Here is a 22,649-nt window from a genome sequence, read left to right on the forward strand (position 1 = left end):
TTGTCCACCGTTCTGTCCCGCGCTTCGCAAGGGTCGTCATATAACGTGGGTTAGGCACAAAAATTGCGCCGGATAACCGGGGTGCAGAGACATAGACGACATCGAGGCATGGATGGAGACACTCAATGACGGTATGAATAAGGCGACACAGACGGTCACACCCGAAGATCAACAGCCGACTAGCCCCCACCTCCGGGAAGCAAATACATCACTACATGCAAGATGGAAGAAGCAAAGGCACAACCGAAAGCTTCATAAGAATATCACACACATCAATTGCCAGCTAGAACAACATTGTCGGACCTTAAGCCGCCAACAGTGGCATGACATCTGCAACGCAGTTGATGGGCAGCACGTGGCATATCCTTCGTTACCTCTTGGGGGAAACGCAGAGTAAGTCTGCTCAGCGAGCAAACCTGCAATGCCGTTTGCACAAGGAACGGGGCTACCACGAGTGATGGTGATCAACAGCTTGTGGTCCGCCTGCTAGACAAGTACTTCTCTCAACGACCCGATGTTCAACACGGAGATTACACTGGAGAGACAAATGTGACACTCGATGAAGAATTTCACGAGTCAGAGATCCGCGCAGCTCTCCACGACCTTAATGGCCAATCCACACCTGGCCCCGACAAGGTTACGAACAAGACTCTACGAAACCTCGATGACGCCTTGATAACCGCTCTTACAGCATGTCAACAAATGCTGGCAAGCAGGTCGCAGTCCAGAGGCGTGGAAACGCTCTAAGGCAGTCCTGATACCGAAGCCAGGCAAGCTGTCCAGCCTCGATCACTTGCGGCCCATTTCCCTCACATCCTGCGTTGGCAAGGTGATGGAGCACGCGTTCTCTCCCGCATCAACCACCACCTCTAGAACACTGGAGCCTACCCATCCACTATGGTGGGCTTCCGGTCACACCTCTCCACTCAAGACGTCATGCTCCAGCTGTACCAACAGATTATCAACGGCCTAACTAGCGGCAACCGGGCCATCCTCAGCCTAGATCTGGAAAAGCATTTGACAATGTAACACATGCAGCAATCCTGAGCCAAATATACAAGCTCAACATGGGCAAACGAAGCTACAACTACATCAGAGACTTCATGTCGCGCCGCAAGGTCATCCTCGCGGTCGACAGCATGACATCTGACGAACATGCACTAGGAAGCACCGGCAATCCTCAAGGGTCGGTCATATCCCCGCTCTTTTTTAACCTCGTGATGCTGGGTCTCCCAGCATACCTCGACGAGATTGACGGCCTCCATCACGCCTTGTATGCAGATGACATCACCCTGTGGGTCAACAAGGGCAGTGACAGTCAGATAGAACCCACCTTACAAGCAGTGGTCTCTGCAGTCGAAACCTACCTCCAAGACACAGGTATCTGACTATCTCCACTCAAATTGGAGCTGCTCGTCTACCACCTGCACCGCCGGCCCAAGCCTACAGGCGAATCGTGCCAATGTGACGAAATAATCCTCTATACGCAAGACGGCTCCTGTATTCCCCGAGTCCCGAAGATATGCTTCCTTGGCATGCATATAGCAGCCAATGGTTCGAACATAGAAGCTATCCGCAAAATCGAAGGCAATGTTACAGCGGCTACCTGCCTGATCAAACGTATTACAAACAAGCACATGGGCATGAAGGAAGACAGCGTCATGCGCCTCATACTCATTTTTGTAATCAGTCACATTACTTATGTGGCTGCCTTACACAACTGGAATGTCACCGAAAGGGAGAAAATCAATACCCTAATGCGCAAAACTTACAAGATCGCCCTTGGCCTATCGGAGTCCACAAGCACTGCTCGTCTGCTACAGCTGGGGGGTATACAACACATTTGAGGAAATCGTGGATGCGCAAAGAGCCTCGCAACTCGAACGCATGTCCCTGACATCCACGGGCCGGTACATGCTGCAGAAACTTGGCTTCAATTACCACATCCAACACGGTCAGAAACAGGTCATTCCACCCGACCTCAGCAACACACTGATTGTCGCCCCTATCCTTCGAAACATGCACCCCAAATATAATTGGGGCCGACGCCAGGCCTATGCCAAGGCACTGCTGCGCTCCTTCATAGACGTGGCAGTGCCACTTCATAGACGTGGCACAATACACACGCGAACACCGCTTCATGGCGGTAGTCGTAGACGTTAACTCCCGGCTTACGCACGCGTGTAGTGTCGCAACAGAATACCCAGAAAGAGCGAAAGAGGTAGCGATTGTGCTTGCGCTTACCAACCCTCTCTGTGAGGTAGTGCTTAGCGACTCACAATCCGAAGTTCGCAACTACGCGTGGGGGCGCATTTCCTCCGAGGCTCTCCAGATCCTAAGGAAAGCTGCTCGACAGCACTTCAATAGCACCGCGATCATGTGGTTCCCAGCGCACGTTGCCACCCCCACCGACGAGGGCCCCCCTAACTTGAACGAGGTAGCACACCGCTCTGCACGAGAACTGACCCGCCAAGCAGAAGCGGAGACCGCCTCTTCGAGTTCACAACTCCTGGTTTAAAACCCGCGAGAATACTTGGTCAGATATGATGACATCACCAAGCACTACCAGCTAAGCAGGCAGTTATTGCACCGCCTGCCTATATATATATATATATATATATATATGTGTGTGGGGGGGGGTTCCAAAAGCTGGTCGGGCCCAAGCCCCCGTGGGAAAAATGAAAGCTTTCCGCCTATATCTGCATTGGTGGCCTAATGAGAACAGGTGCGCGTGCAGATGCTCCAGATTTTAAAAGCAAAGTGTTGCTATGCGACGTGACACACTTGACAATTGTCTCTAAGTGCGAGTTGGCATAAGAAGGGGGAGAAGAACGCATGCATCTGTGGCTTAATAGGCAGAGCATCGAGCTACTGTGCTGAGGTATTTTGCTTCAAATTCCATCATTGGACCAAAATTTTCTTTACTTACAGGGACGTCAGGAACGAGGCGAGACAGGAACCTACCTACTGCATACAGCGTGATAGTACTGTTATTGCTTTATTGGTCTTTTATACACATATTTACATTGTAGAGTACTACAAAGAAAGAGGTCTCGGAGTATAATATACTGAAATGGGACATTTTGTTATTAAATACATGAAATGCATTATTATAAGCGTATAAGCATTTGTAGTAACAGCATTTATAGCAACCTAGATAAAAGAAAAAGTGAAATGAAAGAAAAGAAAGAAAAATAATTGCAACAATATGGACGGGATTTTGCATGCTTCCATAAATGCACACTCGTGTTGCACCCACCACAAAAGCTGAAATGCACTGAGATTATTGTATAAAGTGTTCCTCATTGCACAAATCACCTACGGTTATGAGATCTGGCATATGATATTCCACTCTGTTGAGTACATAATATAGATCACAAAATGCTGCACATGGTTAGCCCGTGGATAACATTACGTTACCATGACAGGACACTAAATTGTCCTGCATCAAATAATAGCTTAGCATGTACATGAAAGATTGCTTTTGAAGACTGACAGACTTTGAAAATAAACATGACATGTCACACAACACGGTTCAAGAGGGGGGAACTTTGGGCCAGTTGGTCTGGCATGTTTAAAGAGGAAAAGAACCGTGACTTCATATGGGATGTGACGAGTGGTAACTAGCAAATGAGCAACATTTTGCTGCTACGTGTGTCAGGGTAGTAAACCTCAGTTGCTAGTTACCGCTCGTCCTGTCTACTCCTTTGTCACGTGCCATATGAAGTCGCGGTTCTTTTCCTCTTTAAACACATAACACGGAGACAGCGAATGAACACCCACAAAAGCAGGTGGACAGCCAGCATGTGAGATTAAGAAAAAAAGGCCTCGCAACGACTTTCTGCTAAGCCCAAAGCACATGTATTCACTAATGAATGCCCTTGTCATTTTGCCAAATGGGAATGCATGCAGCTGGATGTCATACACCAACATGGACCTTCATATAAAGTCGTAATGACTGTGGTATATTCATTGTGGGAAGGACTTTCCACTCAAGTGTGTTTCACTGATCCGATGATGTGCACATGGTACGGTCTTGGTTAACCACTTTTCACTTCTCGCATCCTCTCCCTTTTCCAGCAAAGAGTTAAGAAATATGGTTTTTGGGCACTAGATGGGACATACAAAAGGAAAGACATACACACACACACAAGGTGTCAAGGCTGTTAGTAAACCCCACCAACATGCCCAAGAAGAAGTCTTATTAAGAGTTAAGAAAGCTTACCAGGACCAGGTGGAACTGATGCTTGGGTTTTGGCATGTTCCGAGGGAAAACCAAGGACACTCTTTATGGCAGACATTACAGGAGTCAGCGGATTGCTTGGTTCAGCTGTTTTCACCACACGGGCCACTTTGCTGTGATTTAGAATGAAGGCACTGGTGAGTTATCACCCATAGTTTTTAAGTAAAATTTTGACACGGAAGTTGTAGTTTACAAATGCTGACTGATGAATACCTTAGGAATTTATGGGCAAGTCATCAAGGGGGAAAAGAAACGAAAAGAAACATATTTGCCTATCTCTGACATGAAAAGTGGAAAAAAATATAATAATAATATGTGATTTTTTTCTGTCACTGTGCTTACCTTGCACAGTTACGATAGTAATACACAGTGTATTAAAACAAGGCTTACACAAACTGTTGAATGTGTTCTTGGCTGACAACACCAGAAGAACCCAACTGCTGGCTTAAACTTCGTGACAGCAAAGAAAGCTGGTGCTCAGTCAATTCCTTATGGCTACAAGGCCAGGCTGGAAGTAAAGCCCTCTTCAGTTTCAGAATGTTCAAGAGCAGCACTGAAGGTAGTCAAATACCAGTCATGGCAATGTTTTGAGTACCTTCAGAATGGTCATAAGACAATTGTCTATCAAGAGCCGTTACCAGTAGCCAGTCCCAAAGCATGCCAGACATAAATGGCTGCTATTTACAACATCTGCAGAATGTGACATCATAATTTTATCATTATTCAGGCTTTATTCAAGTTAGTGTTTGTGCTCAGGGCTGTAACCAAGGGAAGGGTTAGGGGGTTCTGACATCTCCCAAAATTATTGCTATGGAGATATACTGTTTAGCATAACTTACACATATTCCATTATATTGCTACGAAACAGCCGCCACAGTGAGGCTGCACTGAGGAGGAAGAAGACGATGTGGGCCCGCTTGATATAGCGTCGCCATATTGGCCTTCCGTTAGCTTCCCTGTAAATAAATTGTATATAGTATTGGGCTCCAGCTATACGTAACATTAATTTGGTGGAGGTGGACGTTCCCCGTACTCGTCATGGACCTTCGCAGCGGTCGGAACGGCGACAGTGCAACTTTGGCTCCTGCTGGCGGCACTTCATTTATGCAACCGTCTCTGCCTGCAGCCCCAACCTACGTCGCCGTTTCCCCCCCTCGGGATCCTGCTGTTTTCAACGGAGTCGGCAGTCCTGATGTTGACGACTGGCTCCGCTTATAGGAACGTGTCAACACCAGTCACAGGTGGGAGCCGACTATTATGCTCGCGAACGTTCTTTTCTACCTCGACGGAGCTCCACTTGCATGGTTCCAGACTCACTAAGAGATCTCGAGATGGGATCTCTTCAAAGAGAAGCTCCGCGACCTTTTTGGCAATCCCTTCGGTCGCCAAGTCAATGCCAAGAAAGTCCTAGCCACACGTGTACAGACGTCGACCGAGTCCTACGTGTCGTACATTCTCGACGTCTTGGCCCTTTGTGCCAAGGCTGGCCCGACCATGTCTGAGGACGATAAGGTTAATCACGTTCTCAAAGGCACTGCTGACGACGCCTTAAATTTACTGGTGTTTACGAACGTCACCAGCATCGATGCGATGCTCAAGGAGTGCCGCCGTCTTGAGCATGCTAAAAGCCGCCGGGTATTTCAGCACATCACGCGACTTCCCAACACAGCTGCTACGTCATCCTGTGACGACCTCTTCCACCAGCCGTTGCAATGTGACAACTTGACCTGCATCATTCGTCGTGAGGTCGAAGCGGCACAACCGGCGGCCCCTTCATTCCCGTCACCTGATCATTCTTTGGTGACAATCTCCTTGTTCCAGGCCGTCGTCCGTCAAGAATTGTCCAACGTCGGCCTGCAATCCATTCATTCCATACGCTTGGAACCTCTTTCTCCACTCACGTCCCCATCGCGCTCTTCTTACTCCTCTTAAGGACAGCGCAACCCCTCCAAATGGCGAACCGTGGATGACAAGCCGATCTGTTTTAATTGCCGACGCACTGGACATGTCACTCGCCACTGCCGCAGCCACTGGACTTCTCTGATGCGCTATTCTCTTGATCACCACCCTCGCACCTCTAGCGCATCCTTTTCCTTCGCCCCTTCTATGCCCGCTCCATCATCTGACCCTGCGACACCTTTGACACGACCCCGCTACTCCCGCTCGCCTTCTCCCTCCCGTCGTTAATATCGTTCACCCCCGTTACGCCGTGCTCCTTCTCCGACCTACTCGCCGCACCCCCAACCGGAAAACTAGACAGTGCAGCTTCTGGAGGTGAAGCTGCAAAGACGACATTGGCACGAAATCCTCGCTTCCCCTTACCCACGAACAAGAATCTTTTGGACGTTCTCGTCGACAATGTTTCTGTATGCGCGTTGATTGACACTGGGGCGCATGTGTCCATTATGAGTGCTGCTCTTCGCCGTCGGCTCAAGAAAGTTCTGACGCCCGCCACGAACCGATTTGTACAAGTCGCCGACGGAGGGACTGTCACTATTGTTGGCATGTGCTCTGCCCGACTCATCATTGCTGAGAGACAAATTGTCATTTTCTTCACCGTCATCGAGCATTGCCCTCACGAACTCATTCTCGGTCTGGATTTCCTTGCCAATCATTCGGCCCTCATTGACTGTCTGGCCGGCTCACTTCACCTTGACTTGCCTCTTCTTACCGACCCTGTGGACCCGCCTCCAAGCCATTTGAGCTGCATGGATTTTATTCGCCTACCGCCTCAATCTGTGACACACGTCGACTTGTTGTCCTCACCAGCTGTACCTGACGGTAATTATGTGGTCGCACCAATTCCGGCAGTTATACTTACACATGGTGTTACCCTGCCGCACACTGTGCTGACAATTACTGGCAACTGCACCTGCCTTCCCCTTGTCAATTTCACACTAACCGCGCAAGTTCTGCCTCAGGGGATTTCATTGGCTATAATTAGCGCTTTGTAGGATGATGAGATCGAGCCATTCACAGTGGAAGATCGTCACAGCTCAGCCCATACCGTGACGTCATCGCACGGTACTGACGTCGACATTGAAAAGATGGTTTCTCCTGACCTTACAGCTGTTCAAGCTGAAGCCCTTTGCCGTACTCTTGACGGCTGTCGCGACTTTTTTTACTTCGACAATCGACCCTTAGGTCAAACGTCTGTCGTGACCCATCGCATAAACACTGGCGATGCGAACCCTATTCACTAATGTCCATATCGTGTTTCTGCGTCCGAACGAGCTGTTATCCAACAGGAAGTCAAAAAGATGCTTGCAAAGGACATTATAGAGCCTCCCTGTAGTCCCTGGGCGTCTCCCGTCGTACTTGTCAAAAAGAAGGATGGAACGTGGCGTTTCTGTGTAGATTATCGCCACCTGAACAAAATCACAAAAATGGACGTGTACCCTTTGCCACGTATTGATGACGCTCTAGACTACTTGTACGGTGCCACCTACTTTTCTTCTATCGACTTACGGTCCGGCTACTGGCAGATATCCGTCGACGACATGGACCGAGAGAAGACTGCATTTATTACCCTTGACGGCCTTTATCAGTTCAAGGTGATGCCTTTCGGTCTCTGTAACGCACCTGCCACCTTCGAACGAATTGGACTCTTTGCTTCAGGGGTTCAAGTGGTCCACCTGTTTGTGTTATATGGACGACCTGTCATCGTTTATTCGCCTACATTTGACATGCATTTAGACTTTCTTTCAGTGATTCTTGACGTGTTCCGCCACGCTGGTCTCCAGTTGAACTCGTCAAAATGTCGCTTCGCTCGCCGCCAAATCACCGTCCTTGGACACCTCGTGGACGCCAGAGGCGTGCGACCTGATCCGGACAAAATTTGCGCCGTTACAAACTTTCCTGTTCCGAAGTCTACCAAGGACGTTCATAGTTTCGTAGGGTTGTGCTCTTATTTCCGACGCTTTGTGAAGGATTTTGCGACTATCGCACGTCCCCTTACCGACCTCTTGAAGAAAGACGCCCCATTTTCTTGGGGACCTGACCATGCCGCATCTTTTTCGCAGCTCACTACTCTCCTTACCACGCCTCCAATTCTGGCCCACTTTAACCCATCTGCCTACACGGAAGTTCAAACTGATGCCAGTGGTCACGGCATAGGAGCAGTGTTAGCACAACGCCAGCATGGACATGACCGCATTATAGCCTATGCCAGCCGACTTCTACACCCGCTGAGCGCAATTATTCAATCACAGAGCGCGAGTGCCTCGCTCTTGTGTGGGCGTCGAAGTTTCGTCCATACTTGTACGGACGCCCCTTCTGTGTCATCACTGATCACCACACGCTCTGCTGGCTATCCTCACTCAAGGACTCCACGGGACGACTCGCTCGCTGGGCATTACGCCTGCAAGAATATACCTTCTACGTGGTATATAAGACGGGACGCTTGCACCAGGATGCCGATTGTTTGTCCCGCTACCCCGTCGACGAACCGGCTGATGCGAACGCCATCGCTTGCATTTTCTCTGTGTCTCAGTTGCTTGAAATCGGCAACGAGCAACGCCGCGATCCTTCATTACGAGCCCTCATCGACCACCTGGAGTCAACGCCTGGCAATGCCTCTCTCCGAATGTTTCTCCTTAAGGAGGGAACATTATACTGCCGCAATCTCGATCCCCACGGCCTTGACCTTCTGCTAATAATTCCATCACACCTGCGTTCGACTGTTCTCCAACAACTTCACGACGCTCCCTTGGCTGGACACTTCGGCGTCTCGCGCACATACGACCGTGTACGCCGTCGATTCTTTTGGCCGGGTCTCGCCCGCTCCGTGTGGCGCTACGTTGCCGATTGTGAGCCCTGTCAGCGCCGGAAGAAGCCCTCCACACCTCCAGCTGGATGTCTCCAGCCGAACGACATTCCACCGGAACCCTTTTTCCGTGTTGGTCTAGACCTTCTTGGACTGTTTCCTTTCTCGGGCTCCTGAAATAAATGGGTCACCATCGCTACTGATTATGCTACGCGGTACGCAATCACCAGAGCCCTTCCGACAAGTTGTGCTGCTGACGTTGCTGACTTCCTGCTCTATGACATCATTTTAGTGCATGGTGCTCCGCGCCAATTACTCACTGACCATGGCCGCAGCTTTCTGTCGGCAGTCGTCGAGGACATCCTCCGCTCCTGCTCGACAAAGCATAAGTTCAGCACGTCCTAGCACCCACAGACCAACGGCCTCACGGAGCGCCTCAACCGGACCATTACTGACATGCTTTGAAAGTACGTTCCGACCGACCACCACGACTGGGATCTTCACTTACTATATGTGACGTTCGCATATAATTCATCGCGTCATGACACCGCCGGCTATTCACCATTCTATCTCCTATATGGCCGAGAACCCGCGTTGCCCTTGGACACTTTGCTGCCCTCGGCCACACATTCAACCACTGAATACGCCCGCGACGCGATCGCACACGCCGACCACGCGGGCCAGCTCGCCCGCACCCGCCTCGAGGCCTCACAGCAGCATCAGAGACGCCTCTATGATTGCCACCATCGCGACATGCACTTTACTCCGGGTTCTCTGGTGCTTCTCTGGTCACCCATTCGACGTGTGGGCCTTTCCGAAAAGCTGTTGTCGCGCTACACTGACCCATACCGTGTGCTGCGACAAGTGACCGATGTCACGTATGAAGTCATCCCCGACGACCTGTCAGCGCCATCGTCGGCTGCAAGTGACATCGTTCACGTGGCGAGACTAAAGCCATACCAGACACCTTTCACCGCGGATGTGTAGATTAAGCATCGGGACAGTGCTTCTACCGCCGGGGGTGATGCTACGGAACAGCCAGCACAGTGAGGCTGCACTGAGGATGAAGAAGATGACGTGGGCCCGCTTGATATAGCGTCGCCATATTGGCCTTCCGTTAGCTTCCCTGTAAATAAATTGTATATAGTATTGGGCTCCAGCTACACGTAACAATATGTATGTATATGTAAAGATGCATAATATATTTATAGTACTGTAATATGTCAGCAATTAGGGTGCCTACCAATGTGACATTTCCAAATTTCCCAAGTTTTCCAGGTTTTCCTTGAGCACCTTTGCAACATTCCCTGAATGAGCCAGAACTTTGTTTTACGTCAAGACAGGCTGGCACCATGTTGCCCGAAGCTGTCACTCTCTAGTAAGCATGTTGAAAAAAATGATTTAATCCAGTTTGAATAGTAAGGAGTAATATCTATTTTATTTAAAAAGAAAACAGAAGGAAGGTGTTAGTAAAATGCACAGCGAAAAAAATGGTAAAACCCATTCCAAATCGAGTCAAACATTTTCAAATACAAATGAAAAGGAGATGCATACATAAGTAAATTATTTTTGAATATGAGCTATTTCTATCAACTGATAGCAAGGTCCTCGGTATGAGGCCTGAACTTTGTCACAACTAAGATTCTCTCTCAGCAGCTGGGAAGTCAACCTCAACTGTCCTGACATACTCTCAGCCCCTACACAACATCTCAGTGTTGGGTTTCACTGCTTTAAAGAGTTTATTTTTGTTTGGATGTGGGACACCTGCATCTCGGCGTCAGCCAACACTTTGTTTTTTGAGCTCAAGCTCCTTCAAAGAGGCGGCGGCACGCTAGCTTTCGCGTTAATTCCTCGGTGCGTTGGTCCTTTCTGTACTCATCCTTCTTCTGCCACACGTTCACCCCATGGATCATTTGAAGCATCCTCTTGGTCAGTTGTACAGTCAACGTCCGATTTTACGGACTCCCTAGGGGTCGCAATAACATACGAAAAATCTGGCAGTCCGAAAAAAATGAATGCATGTCTTTAACTGCCCTTAAGGGCTAAAATAGACACAGGCACGTCCGAAAAAGCTCTTAAGGCCTGCCAGTACACTTATTAAGCATATTGGTGCTCGTACTGCGATAGGACACGGGGGTGCACGCGTGTATAATTAAGGAGTACATACTGTGTCCCGTGACAATTGCCCCTTCCCACGCTTGTTATGCTTCACCGCCTAACATTGCTGTACGGAGGCGAAGCTAACTTTCGGAGACTGGCATAACGCAACGCGCTGTGCTCTGCGAGCTTCGAAGTCAATCGCGAGGATTACAAAGGCGGAGTCGGTGCCATTGCTGACAGCGGCGAATTCTTTCAATGAAAAACACGGCACCGAATGGCAAGAAGCTTAACAGCGAACGTAGAAGCAGCTAGGCCTAACGCTGCCGGGGTGGTGACTACGGCTGCCAGCGGATCTGCGTGGGAAAGTGCCGGTTCGAGGCGGCGAGATAATCAAAATGGCAGCGGTGGCGGCTTTGATAATGCGATTTCAGAAATGCAGTCAGGGCAATATACATTGACTATATGGAGTACGTGGTGGTGCCGCAAAGCCGTGCGAATTATCGGGCATGTCTGAAAAATCGGGCGTCCGGAAAATCGGTCGTTAACTACTCTGGCAATACCTCGTGCCGATGACTCAGCGTCAATGACGATTCGTTGCGATTCCTGTTACTGGAACCAGCATTAACACGACTTTCGTTCCCTTTCAATAAGGTTACAGCTAATTTTCCCTGATAGAAGCACGAATTCCCTGAGTTTTCCCTGAGTATTCCCGGCTTTCCCGGTTGGTAGACACCCTGAGAAATGTGCTTGATTCACAGGCAAAATTAAGTGAATATTTCAAAATGGCTGCCATGTACTGTCCATGCAAAACCCCCTCCTGAAAATATTTACTAGGTATGGCTATGCATGGTTGTGCTAATGTTTACTATCTATGTGTAATTTTTAAGTTTTTGAGCACTCTGCCTGGCATGTGCATGACTTGTCCAGAGTGCTGGACAAGTACAACCACAATCACAAGTACAATCACAAGTACAGCACAATGCAAACATGTTTAACCAACTAGACCACTAGCCCATTCAAATGAAGGAATTCTGAGCACAGTTCAAACTACTTTGTCGGCATCTGCAGCCACAGTTTTATGCTGTTCTGCTTCCAAGTGTCTAGCTGTTGCACTCTTCTCTCCTACCTCATTATTCTTATATTCGTTCTCAAGCAGGTGAACCATGATACAACCATCAACTTAACCATGTTTTGAAATTTCCTGACTTTAGCTCTGATAAGGAACATATTACTTATCATGATTATATTTTACCTCCCTGTGCCTTGGAGATATAAGGCATGAAAAAAAAAAAACAATGAGGGAGTGTCATGTTCAAATCCTGAAGCCAAGCGGAAAGGAATAAAAAAAAGCCAGCTAGGTAAGATTCTTGATGCGTGACATATGAAAAAAGAAGCTTTTTCCATTTTTTTCCACTGCAGGTAAGACATAGCAGTACTGCCAGTGGTTACTGTAGCATTCATCACAGCCTTACATATTGCTAAGAGAGTGCATTGCAGTAATAGGGTGCAGCAGGTATTTGAGAACACACATTTCGTGACCCCCACCCTCTAGGTACATAATAGCTGCAAATACTTTTTTGCTGCAGGTAACCATGGCAGAACTTCAGCTAACTCGGCAAATGAAGAGGCATGCAGTTATCGTGTCCTTGGCTGCAGGGCACCCTGATTCAGAGATCGCAACATTCTTGAAGGTTGCCCGTTCATTCCTGTTCAAAGTTCGGAAAGAACTGGAGGCTGCCAAGGGATGATGTGGACGCTATTTCACAAAGGAAACGACATTGTCAGCATTTTGAGAGTCTTAAGACACCAGAGTTCATTAGCCATGCCCAAGGTATCATTGATGAAGACCCTGGCAAGACAATAAGAGCACTCACCAAGGAGGTGGAGGTTGACGAGGCCACTGTCAGACATGTGGTTCATGAGGACCTTCGCTACAAGTCTTATGCTATGCGGAGAGGACAGCTCTTGTCTGAGAAAACCAAGGAGAACCACCTGACCAGGGCTAAGCGTCTCCTGACCAAACTGAAACACCGAAAGGACCCTGGAATTTTGTGGTTTTTCTCCGATTAAAAAAACTTCGTCCAGGACCAGAAGCTGAACAGCAAAAATGATCAGTGGCTGTGCAAAGGCCCCGAGGACGTTCCAACTGTCATGTGCACAAAATTTCCAGCATCAGTGATGGTCCTGGGTGTTGTGAGCAGTGAAGGAGACGTGATGCCTCCACATTTTTTCCTCCAAGGTGCCAGAGTTAACGCTGTTGCTTACATTGAGGTATTGAACATGGTTGTGAAGCCCTGGATTGCTGCTGTAGCACGTGAGAGGCCATACGTTTTCCAGCAAGACTCTGCACCATCTCACACAGCCCATACCACACAAGAACGGATGGTCGAAAACCTCCACGACCATGTTACTCCAAACATGTGGCCTCCCAGCTCCCCAGATCTCAACTCAATGGACTACTTCGTATGGGGCGTAGTTGGGAGGGAGTCCAATAGGCACCCACACAACACCCTTGAGACTCTCAGGGGAGCTATTGTTGATGCAATGGCGAATGTTCTGAAGACACACCTCATCCCAGCCTGCGGTCGATTTCGGCAGTGTGTGGAGTCTGTGATTGCTGCTCTCAGTGGTTTCATTGAATGATGACATTCATTGCATGCATGGCCACCTGTACACAACGTTAAATAGTCATAAATTATCTGTACCCAGTATCTGCGTCTATTTGCGTGTGGGCGTAACTTTGTTCTCAAATACTTGCTGCACCAAGTAGATGTTGCCATACAGCATTGGAAGTCAATAAAAGATGGAAGCCTAGAGTTGGCTGCTACTCATAATGTGCACAGCACAATATGATGAAGAACTTAGGCGCTAGATGCAGTCTTCACTACAGCTTTTCTCTCTCCTGTACGTGCATGTCGAATATCATGTAACATTTTGTTCATAATGATGGCCAATGTGCTTCAATGCTGAGCTATTACCCATGTCTTATGCAGGGACTGTATTTTCTAACAATCCATTTCAGTTTCCATACTTTTTGCACTTTGTAACTGACTCGGTCGTTACCATGCTACTAAACTAACACTCTGCTAAAGTGAGGATTTCATTAAAGTGAGAGTTCTATATTAAACAGTTGAAGAAACACCAGAAGCTTCTGAAATATTTCTGACAGCAAAAATATTTCTCAGTAAGCATCTATAAATAAAATCATCGGCCTGTACTGTGTCAAATACCATATCATTTTCAACTAATTTTTTAGCATGTCATGCCACTGTTATCACTGGCATCAGCGACTCGGCCTGATGAGTAAGACCAGAACTTTAGCAAAATGCCAATTTTTTCCTTACTTCCTTATCATGCCTGTTTAACATATGACCACATACTACAAGTCTAGAAACATCTCAGCAGCACTTTTAATGTGCCTATACATACCAATTTCGATGTTGCTTCCTATAGCCTAAAAAAAGCCTCTTTTTGTGTTTTGTCCGAGTCTTATTTTGATCAACATGTTATGCACTGGGCAACTTGGGCCAATTACCACAAACACTTTGCTGGTGTAAGCACTGTTAACAGCTTTGCAGCAGACGGGAGCATCACTGTGAGATGGGCAGAAACTGCGCTATGCGACGATACACTCGAACGCGACTTAGCATACTTGTGCGACCACTTCACGTTTTTAGCCAACATCATCGAGAAACATGAATGCTCGGGCGCAACTCTGACCAAGCATGTGGGGCTCATTTTGGATGTTCAGGAAAGGTTTGCCATCATTCCCAATGGACCTGTTGTTGATAGAGTTAGTTCGAAACTTCAATCTGTCTTGAACAAAAATTCGGGTTTTCAGTACAGAAAAAAACTGTTAAATGTTCTGAGCAGTGAGCATGCTGGATTTATAGAGGGTGTTGGCTCACTGAACGTTCCAAAATACAAATACGTGCACCATGTGTTCCTTTTCTGTACACAAACTCAGTAAAAAAAAGGGCACAACACGAAACCCACAAATCTTGAAATGGTGCTTGTCTGTCACTGCTTTCACAACTGTTTTCATGGCATCTAGTCACACTAAATTTCAGATAAATCTTGTAACGTATGTAACTTGCCTCATTCTGTTATATTGAGAAAATAAAGTGAATTTCACGAAACAGTGGTTTAGTGGGCTCTGTTCCTTAGAAAATATGCACAGCATATTGCACAGCACAGCACAGCACAGCATATGCACAGCCTCATATGCACAGCAGAAGTTCTCATTCTTTGAGCCTATACATGCCTAAAAGACAGTATTCGGTGCCTATATATGCCTTCCACGACAACTTTAGTGCCTGTTATAGGTGCCTAAAATAGTATACCTTAGTGCCTAAACCTCTGTCTCTAGTAATGAGTGATAAAAATGAAACGAAAATGAAATGGAATGTTACACCGTACAAGCCCATGAGTTCAATTATAGATGCGTATTCACTAATATATTAATCAGCAGAAATTTTTCAAAAGCTTCTGGGGTTTATGGACTAGTAAATATATAAGGCGCTTCTTTTAGACTATGCATTATTTTTCAAGATAACCTATGGCAGATAGCACAATTCTAAGAGACAGGCATTACTTCCATGAAAAATAAAAATTCCTGATGGACTAATTAAAAAAATTTCATTAGGTTCTTCACAAATTACATTACAGCACATGTTGCAACTTACTAATTATAATGGGTGAGTTTGTAAGGCATATCAACGTGTAACGAATTCTGAAGATGGCATGGGTTTCGAGATATGCACTGCCAAACTTGTGGTAAGAATGCACTGTTGTCCCACTTATAAAAAAAAAACACTGTTTTATACATTGAACTATAAAATTTACTGGAATGCCAGTGTACTTCCTTGCGCACTATGGAAATGATTATCTCAAAACTGGTGTCATCCTGAGTTAACGAACAGGTATTTACAAATTGCAGCAACACTGGATGCACAAGATGGCTGCCCGAAACACCTGCATGCTCGCTTCGCCAAATCATCATCTTTGTTCATAGTCACACTACGCCCCACTGCTCCATAACAATATATTGCAATATATGCCGTCAAGTAATTAGTTATAATAGTGCAATTTTGTTAATTAGTTAATTACATATTTTGTTTTTTTCTGCAAATATTGTTTGCCTTTTCGTGTAATCCAGTTCAAGAATTAGAATTATGCTATCTGCCACAGATTATTTTTGAAAATTCTGTATACTTAAAAAAAAAGAGCATCTGGCATAACCCTTGCTTTAATGAAATTATCAATTCAACAGAGTGTTTGGTGTAGTACTACCATCTTATCATTAGCACTACCCTTTCTGCCATCTAGCTAGCTAGCTACTCCACACTGCACATGCATGTGCCATGGATTAGTTTGTATGTGAAAAGATGGCAAGTGAGAGGGCCGCTAGCAGAAAGTTATATTCAATGTTATGTTATGTTACTATGTTAAACCTAGTCATATCATGAGAAGCCAACAAACCCTGACACCAAGGACAACATAGGGGAAATTACTTGTGCTTAATAAATGAAAATAAGAAAACGATAAATTAATGGAAATTAAAGTGGCTGAAAAAACAACTTGCCGCAGGTGGGAACCGAACCCACAACCTTCGCAGGTGGGAACCGAACCTTCGGTTCGGTTCCCACCTGCAGCAAGTTGTTTTTTCATCCACTTTAATTTCCATTAATTTATCGTTTCCTTATATTCATTTATTAAGCACAAGTAATTTCCCCTATGTTGTCCTTGGTGTCAGTGTTGGCTTCTCATGATATGACTAATAAAATCGAACCCCTCGGTTAACCCCCTTTTCTTCTCGTTCATTATGTTAAACCTAGAGCACTTTAAGAAATCCTATTGCTCTCGCTCTACTATTACTAATTTGGTTGGCTGTGTCTTGAGAAAATGGCACTTACTATGATCATCAAACACGAACATAAGAATGTTATGCTTGGAACTGACTTCATGCACACAGCTACCCATGTAAACTGATTCTATTAGCTATTTCAATATAGAAGAAGTGCAGCCATCACATCATCAAAAAATGTTATAAGAAATTGTAGAAGACATACATGAGAGTACTGCAGCTTAACACGCAAGCACTGGATGGTGCATGCATAGCTGAGCATGAAGCATGGTGAAGTAGAGCTCTAGGAAGCAGCTGATGATGTAGTTCTCCAATGCTCTAAATCTCTCTGCATGCCCCCTAAATGATGGTGCTGGTATATGCATATGGCACCCAAATGTGTAATCACATGGTGTGATGTGTTGTCAGGTATTCTGTAGTGTCATGGCAAACCAAATGTGTGCAAAGAAAAATCAATACATTAGAGTTCCATATAGACTTGAGGCTAAACATTTTGACAGAATTGCCTGTCTGGTTGGATTAATTATGACTTTCAAGTGGCTCCAACCAAAAAATAAGGTTATTTTCCCAACGTTTCGGAACCAACTCGGCTTCTTCTTCAGGACGGAGTGACGACGGGGATGTCGAGGCGCAACTTTTAAGCTTTCCTGGTCGAGGTGGGGGAGTGGGGGTGTTGAATTCTTTTTGGCTACTGAAGGGTGGTAGGCTGGGCACAGTCTGAGATGGTTCTGAGTTTACATTGTGAATATAGCCTGATGGTAAGTTTTCTTTGGAATGGTTTAAGCTGTCACTTTTGTTGGTCGGTCTCTGTTCTAAGAATTTCATGGTCTGTGTCTTCTGAGTGTTTGGCTATGGGAGAGGTTTCTTTGTCTGGAGAACGTATTGACATCGTTCTTGTGTTGCTGAGGTGGGCGAGGGTGGGAGTTGAACCTCCAACCTTTGGTGTTAAATAAGGAAAGTTATTTAAGGCACTCGAACCGATGAACTTTGGAAGGAGTCGAACCCTCGGCCTTTGGTGGGACCAAATTAAATGGCACCAAAATTGATGGTGTCACTATTGATGGTCGAACCCACTACCTTTGGTGTTACATTAAAGCAAAGCTAAGTTAGGCAAAGATAATTAATATATAGTTAATTAAGACACTCGAACCCGTTATTTTTGGTTGGAGTTGTACCCACGAACTTTGACGTTAATTACTGCACTCGAACCCAAGACCCTTGGTGGGAGTCAAGCGCTTGACCTTTGGTGTTAATTAAGGCAAAGTTAATTAAGGCACTCAAACCCTTGATTTTTGGTGGGAGCAAAATTGATGGTGCCACCGTTGATGGTTGAACCCGCGACCTTTGCTGTTGATTAAGGCAAATATAATTAAGATACTGTTAATTAAGGCACTCGAACCCACAACCGTTGGTGGCAGAAAACAAGTACGTAACAGGAAGTAACACTGCATTCGAATAAGAATGTCAAGTAATTTAATTAATGCCTCGTGGGCACGCAGGCTTTCGCCTTCATCCTCTTTAGCGTGTGCTAAAGTGACTGTCAACTATTTTTTTTGGTTGGAGCCATCTGAAAGCCATAAGTATACTTCCATTATTCAAATCTTTGGTTAATTCAATCTCAATCAATGCCCCGGCCAGTGGCCATACATTTTAATGGGCCAGCACTTTAGTTATGTCAATCCAGAAATTGACCCTCATTAGACAACTCGAACTTGGCTGGTTAGCATGCAAGCATCTGACCCCAATGGTACAGTGGCTAAAACTGGAAAGTGTGATGAATGCGCCGGCTCATGCGTGACGCTTTGGGAGGAAACTGCCAGGGGGCACTGCCACACGTTTACACGTACAATGAATTTAATTTATAAAGGTAAAGGGGAGAAAGACAGAATTCACTCGTATAGACCGTTGACCATTACATCGGTAATATACAGGCTAGCAATGCAGGCAATCAAATGAAAGCTTCAAGCATGGGCAGAGAATAATGGCATTTTGGGAGAGCTTCAGAATGGCTTTAGAATAGGTAGGCGTTTGGATGATAACTTGTTTGTTCTTACTCAGTGTATTGAAATATCAAAAGCAGAAAGCAGACCGTTGTATGTGGCCTTTTTGGACATTACAGGAGCCTACGACAACGTAGACCGCAACATTTTGTGGGATATTCTGGAAGGGGAAGGCTTAGGTAACGATTGTCTACAGCTTTTGAGACAGATTTGCCTAGAAAATACCGTTTGCGTTGAATGGGAAGGGATGAGGAGCGCGGAGAAAGTTCATATTGTAACGATGTTAGTAAAACAAGGATATTTATTAAAGGCGAACTTGTGCCCACAAGTAAAAGTCACTGTGGTGGTGCAGGAATCCGCGGCAGTCGCGTTCTCAAACTGGCTCGAACCGTCTTCCTCTTCTTCTCGCGTGACACCTCGGGCGCGTGCCGCATGCGAGCCGGGTCCAACTGGCTGCCCGTGCCACGAAGATCGCTTCCTGTTGTTGCTGAACAACACCACTGTACGGCGTGCACAGTGCCCAATGCAAAGGACGCGCAACTTGAATGTCACCAAGTTTGTCGTGGCATTATCCCCCTCCTTGCCGCATCGGCCCGATGCGTGAGAGGAAGTAGGGGTTCCTGTGGGCTCTCACTTTTTTTTTGTTGTTGTTGTTGTTCACGACCTCTCCTGGTAGGGTTTCATGCGGACAACATGCACAACTTCCGTGGAGTTGCGCCGTCTTGGGCTCTCGTGTCCAGCGGATTTCACTTCGTAAGTGACGTCGCTTATACGACGAAGTATTTCGTAAGGGCCGAAGTATCGGCACAGAAGCTTTTCAGATAGTCCACGGCGTCGCACTGGGGTCCATACCCACACCTTGTCACCGGGCTGGTAATGAGCTTCACTACGGCGCCGGTTGTACCGGCTGGAGTCGTTGCGTTGTTGGCGGCGTATTCGGTACCTTGCCATCTGTCGTGCCTCCTCGGCTCGTTGCAAGAAATCATCTAGGTCAGATGAGTTATGGTTTTCTTCATCTAACGGCAACATAGCATCCAAAGTTGTGGTTACTGCTCGGCCGAATACAAGTTCAAACGGGGTGACTCGTGTTGTTTCCTGAACGGCCGTATTATATGCGAAGGTGATGTATGGCAAAATTTCGTCCCACAGCCTATGTTCAACGTCGACATACATTGAAAGCATGTCGGTCAGTGTTCTGTTAAGGCGTTCAGTTAAACCGTTTGTCTGAGGGTGGTACGCCGTAGTTTTCCTATGATCAGTATGTGTCATTTGCAACAAGCATTTCATTAGGTCCGCAGTAAAGGCCGTTCCACAATCGGTAATAACAACTGCGGGAGCGCCATGCCTGAGCACGATATTGTGGACAAAGAATTTTGCAACTTCGACAGCCGTTGCATTGTACAGGGAATCAGTTTCTGCGTAACGGGTCAGATAGTCCGTGGCCACAACTATCCACTTTTTGCCTAAAGATGATGTTGGGAAGGGTCCAAGGAGGTCCATACCATCTTGTTGGAATGGGGCTTTTGGTGGCTCTATTGGCTGGAGGAGGCCGGCCGGTCTTACGGATGGAGTCTTACGCCTTTGACACTCGCGACAAGTCTTGACGTAGTGCTGCACTGAGGCTAATAACTTGGGCCAGTAGTATTTCAGACGAATCCTAGCGACTGTACGGCTCACGCCCATGTGTCCAGACATCGGCTCATCGTGACATGCATGCAAAACTTCTTCTCGCATAGATGTGGGTACGACAAGTAAAAACTTCGTCTCGCTGTTCTCGAAGTTTCTCTTGTAGAGGACACTTCCTCGCAGACAGAACGAGGATAGCCCCCTAGAGAAAATACGCGGCAGTTGAACGTCCAGTCCCTCCAGGCGCTGTATAAGTGGAAGCAATTCCGGGTCATCTCGTTGTTGTTGAGCAATTTGTGACGCGTCAACAATGCCAAGGAACGGGAAATCCTCTTCTTCTGACACAGTTGTCTCGACGGGTGCGCGTGAAGCAGTCGGCATCGCTGTGTTTCCTCCCGGATCGGTATACGACAGTAATGTCATACTCTTGAAGCCTAAGGCTCCATCTTGCTAGTCGTCCAGATGGATCCTTGAGATTCGCCAGCCAGCAAAGCGAATGGTGATCGCTGACTGCTCTGAATGGTCTACCATAGAGGTAGGGCCGAAATTTACATATTGCCCAAATGACTGCAAGGCACTCTTTCTCGGTTGTGGAGTAGTTTGCCTCTGCTTTCGAGAGCTTACGGCTGGCATAAGCAATTACTTTCTCCTGGCCGTTATTCCACTGCACTAGTATGGCACCGAGGCCGACGTTACTCGCATCGGTATGAACTTCAGTGTCGGCTGTCTCATCAAAATGGGCAAGGATTGGAGAAGCTTGCAGGCGTTTCCTTAACTCGTCAAAGGCGTCTTGTTGTTCGCTTTTCCACATGAAAGGTTGATCATCTCTTGTCAGTATTGTAAGGGGCTCAGCAATGTTTGAAAAGTTTTCCACAAATCTTCTGTAGTATGCGCATAAACCCAAGAAACGTCGCACTGACTTTTTGTCTGTGGGTGTCGGGAACCTCGCAACAGCTGCTGTCTTTTCGGGATCTGGTCGGACGCCTTCAGCACTGATGACGTGTCCGAGAAACCGAAGTTCATCGAAGCCGAATTGACATTTTTCCGGCTTAATTGTCAAGTCTGCTGTGCGAATAGCTTCTAATACTAGTCGTAGGCGCTCTAGATGTTGGTCAAATGTGGTGGAAAATACGACCACATCATCCAATTACACTAAGCATGACTGCCATTTCAATCCTGCAAGCACAGAGTCCATCATTCGCTGGAACGTTGCGGGTGCGGAACAGAGGCCGAATGGAAGTGCTTTAAATTCGTAGAGGCCATCAGGGGTCATGAATGCTGTCTTTTCACGGTCCCGTTCATCCACCTCTATTTGCCAATATCCACTCTTGAGATCCAGGGACGAGAAAAACTTTGCACATCGGAGCCGATCTAAGGTATCGTCGATACGCGGAAGGGGGTACACATCTCGCTTGGTTACGCTGTTCAGTTTACGGTAGTCGACGCAGAATCGAAGTGTGTTGTCTTTTTTCTTAACCAGCACTACCGGAGACGCCCATGGACTGCTGGAAGGCTGAATAACGTCATCTGAAAGCATCTCCTCTACTTGCTTCTTGATGATCTCCCTTTCTTTTGGTGACACTCGATACGGGTGCTGGCATACCGGTCTCGTGGCGTCCTCTGTTATGATTCTGTGCTTCGCAACAGACGTGCGCCGTACCTTCGAGGACGTGGAGAAGCAGTCAGAAAAATCCTTTATCAGGGCATATATCTGTTTCTTTTGGGCTTCAGGGAGTCTCGGGTTGACGGTAATTGATCTGTCGACACTGCAGGTTCCTGGCAGGGCAGTTGACGTAGTTAGGCTGCATAATTCGGTCGCTTCACAGAACTCGTGGAAATAGGCAATAGCTGTTCCTTGTGCGATGTGTTGGAATTCATTACCGAAATTTGTAAGTGCGACATTTGCACGGCCATCGCTTAAGTGAACAAGGCCCCGAGCCACGCAAATACCTTTGCTGAAAAGGAGCTCTATATTTCCATCCGCTATGCCTTCGCGGTCGGAAAATCTTTCATTCTCCACAAGAACCATTATACTGCAGCGTGGCGGCA

At 46.8% G+C, this 22,649-nt stretch overlaps 1 protein-coding gene across 2 annotated transcripts in view; it reads right to left on the reverse strand.

The window, feature by feature from the left end:
- LOC142586936 (stomatin-like protein 1) overlaps positions 1 to 22,649 on the reverse strand; it is a 92,155-nt gene that overhangs the window by 31,139 nt on the left and 38,367 nt on the right. For both annotated transcript variants that reach the window (XM_075697814.1, XM_075697819.1), the window contains exon 7: positions 4,226 to 4,356. In XM_075697814.1, the coding sequence (XP_075553929.1) occupies positions 4,226 to 4,356 (131 nt within the window). The remainder of the gene's footprint in view (positions 1 to 4,225; positions 4,357 to 22,649) is intronic.

Source organism: Dermacentor variabilis, chromosome 1 (assembly GCF_050947875.1).
Source record: "Dermacentor variabilis isolate Ectoservices chromosome 1, ASM5094787v1, whole genome shotgun sequence".
NCBI classification, from domain to species: domain Eukaryota; kingdom Metazoa; phylum Arthropoda; class Arachnida; order Ixodida; family Ixodidae; genus Dermacentor; species Dermacentor variabilis.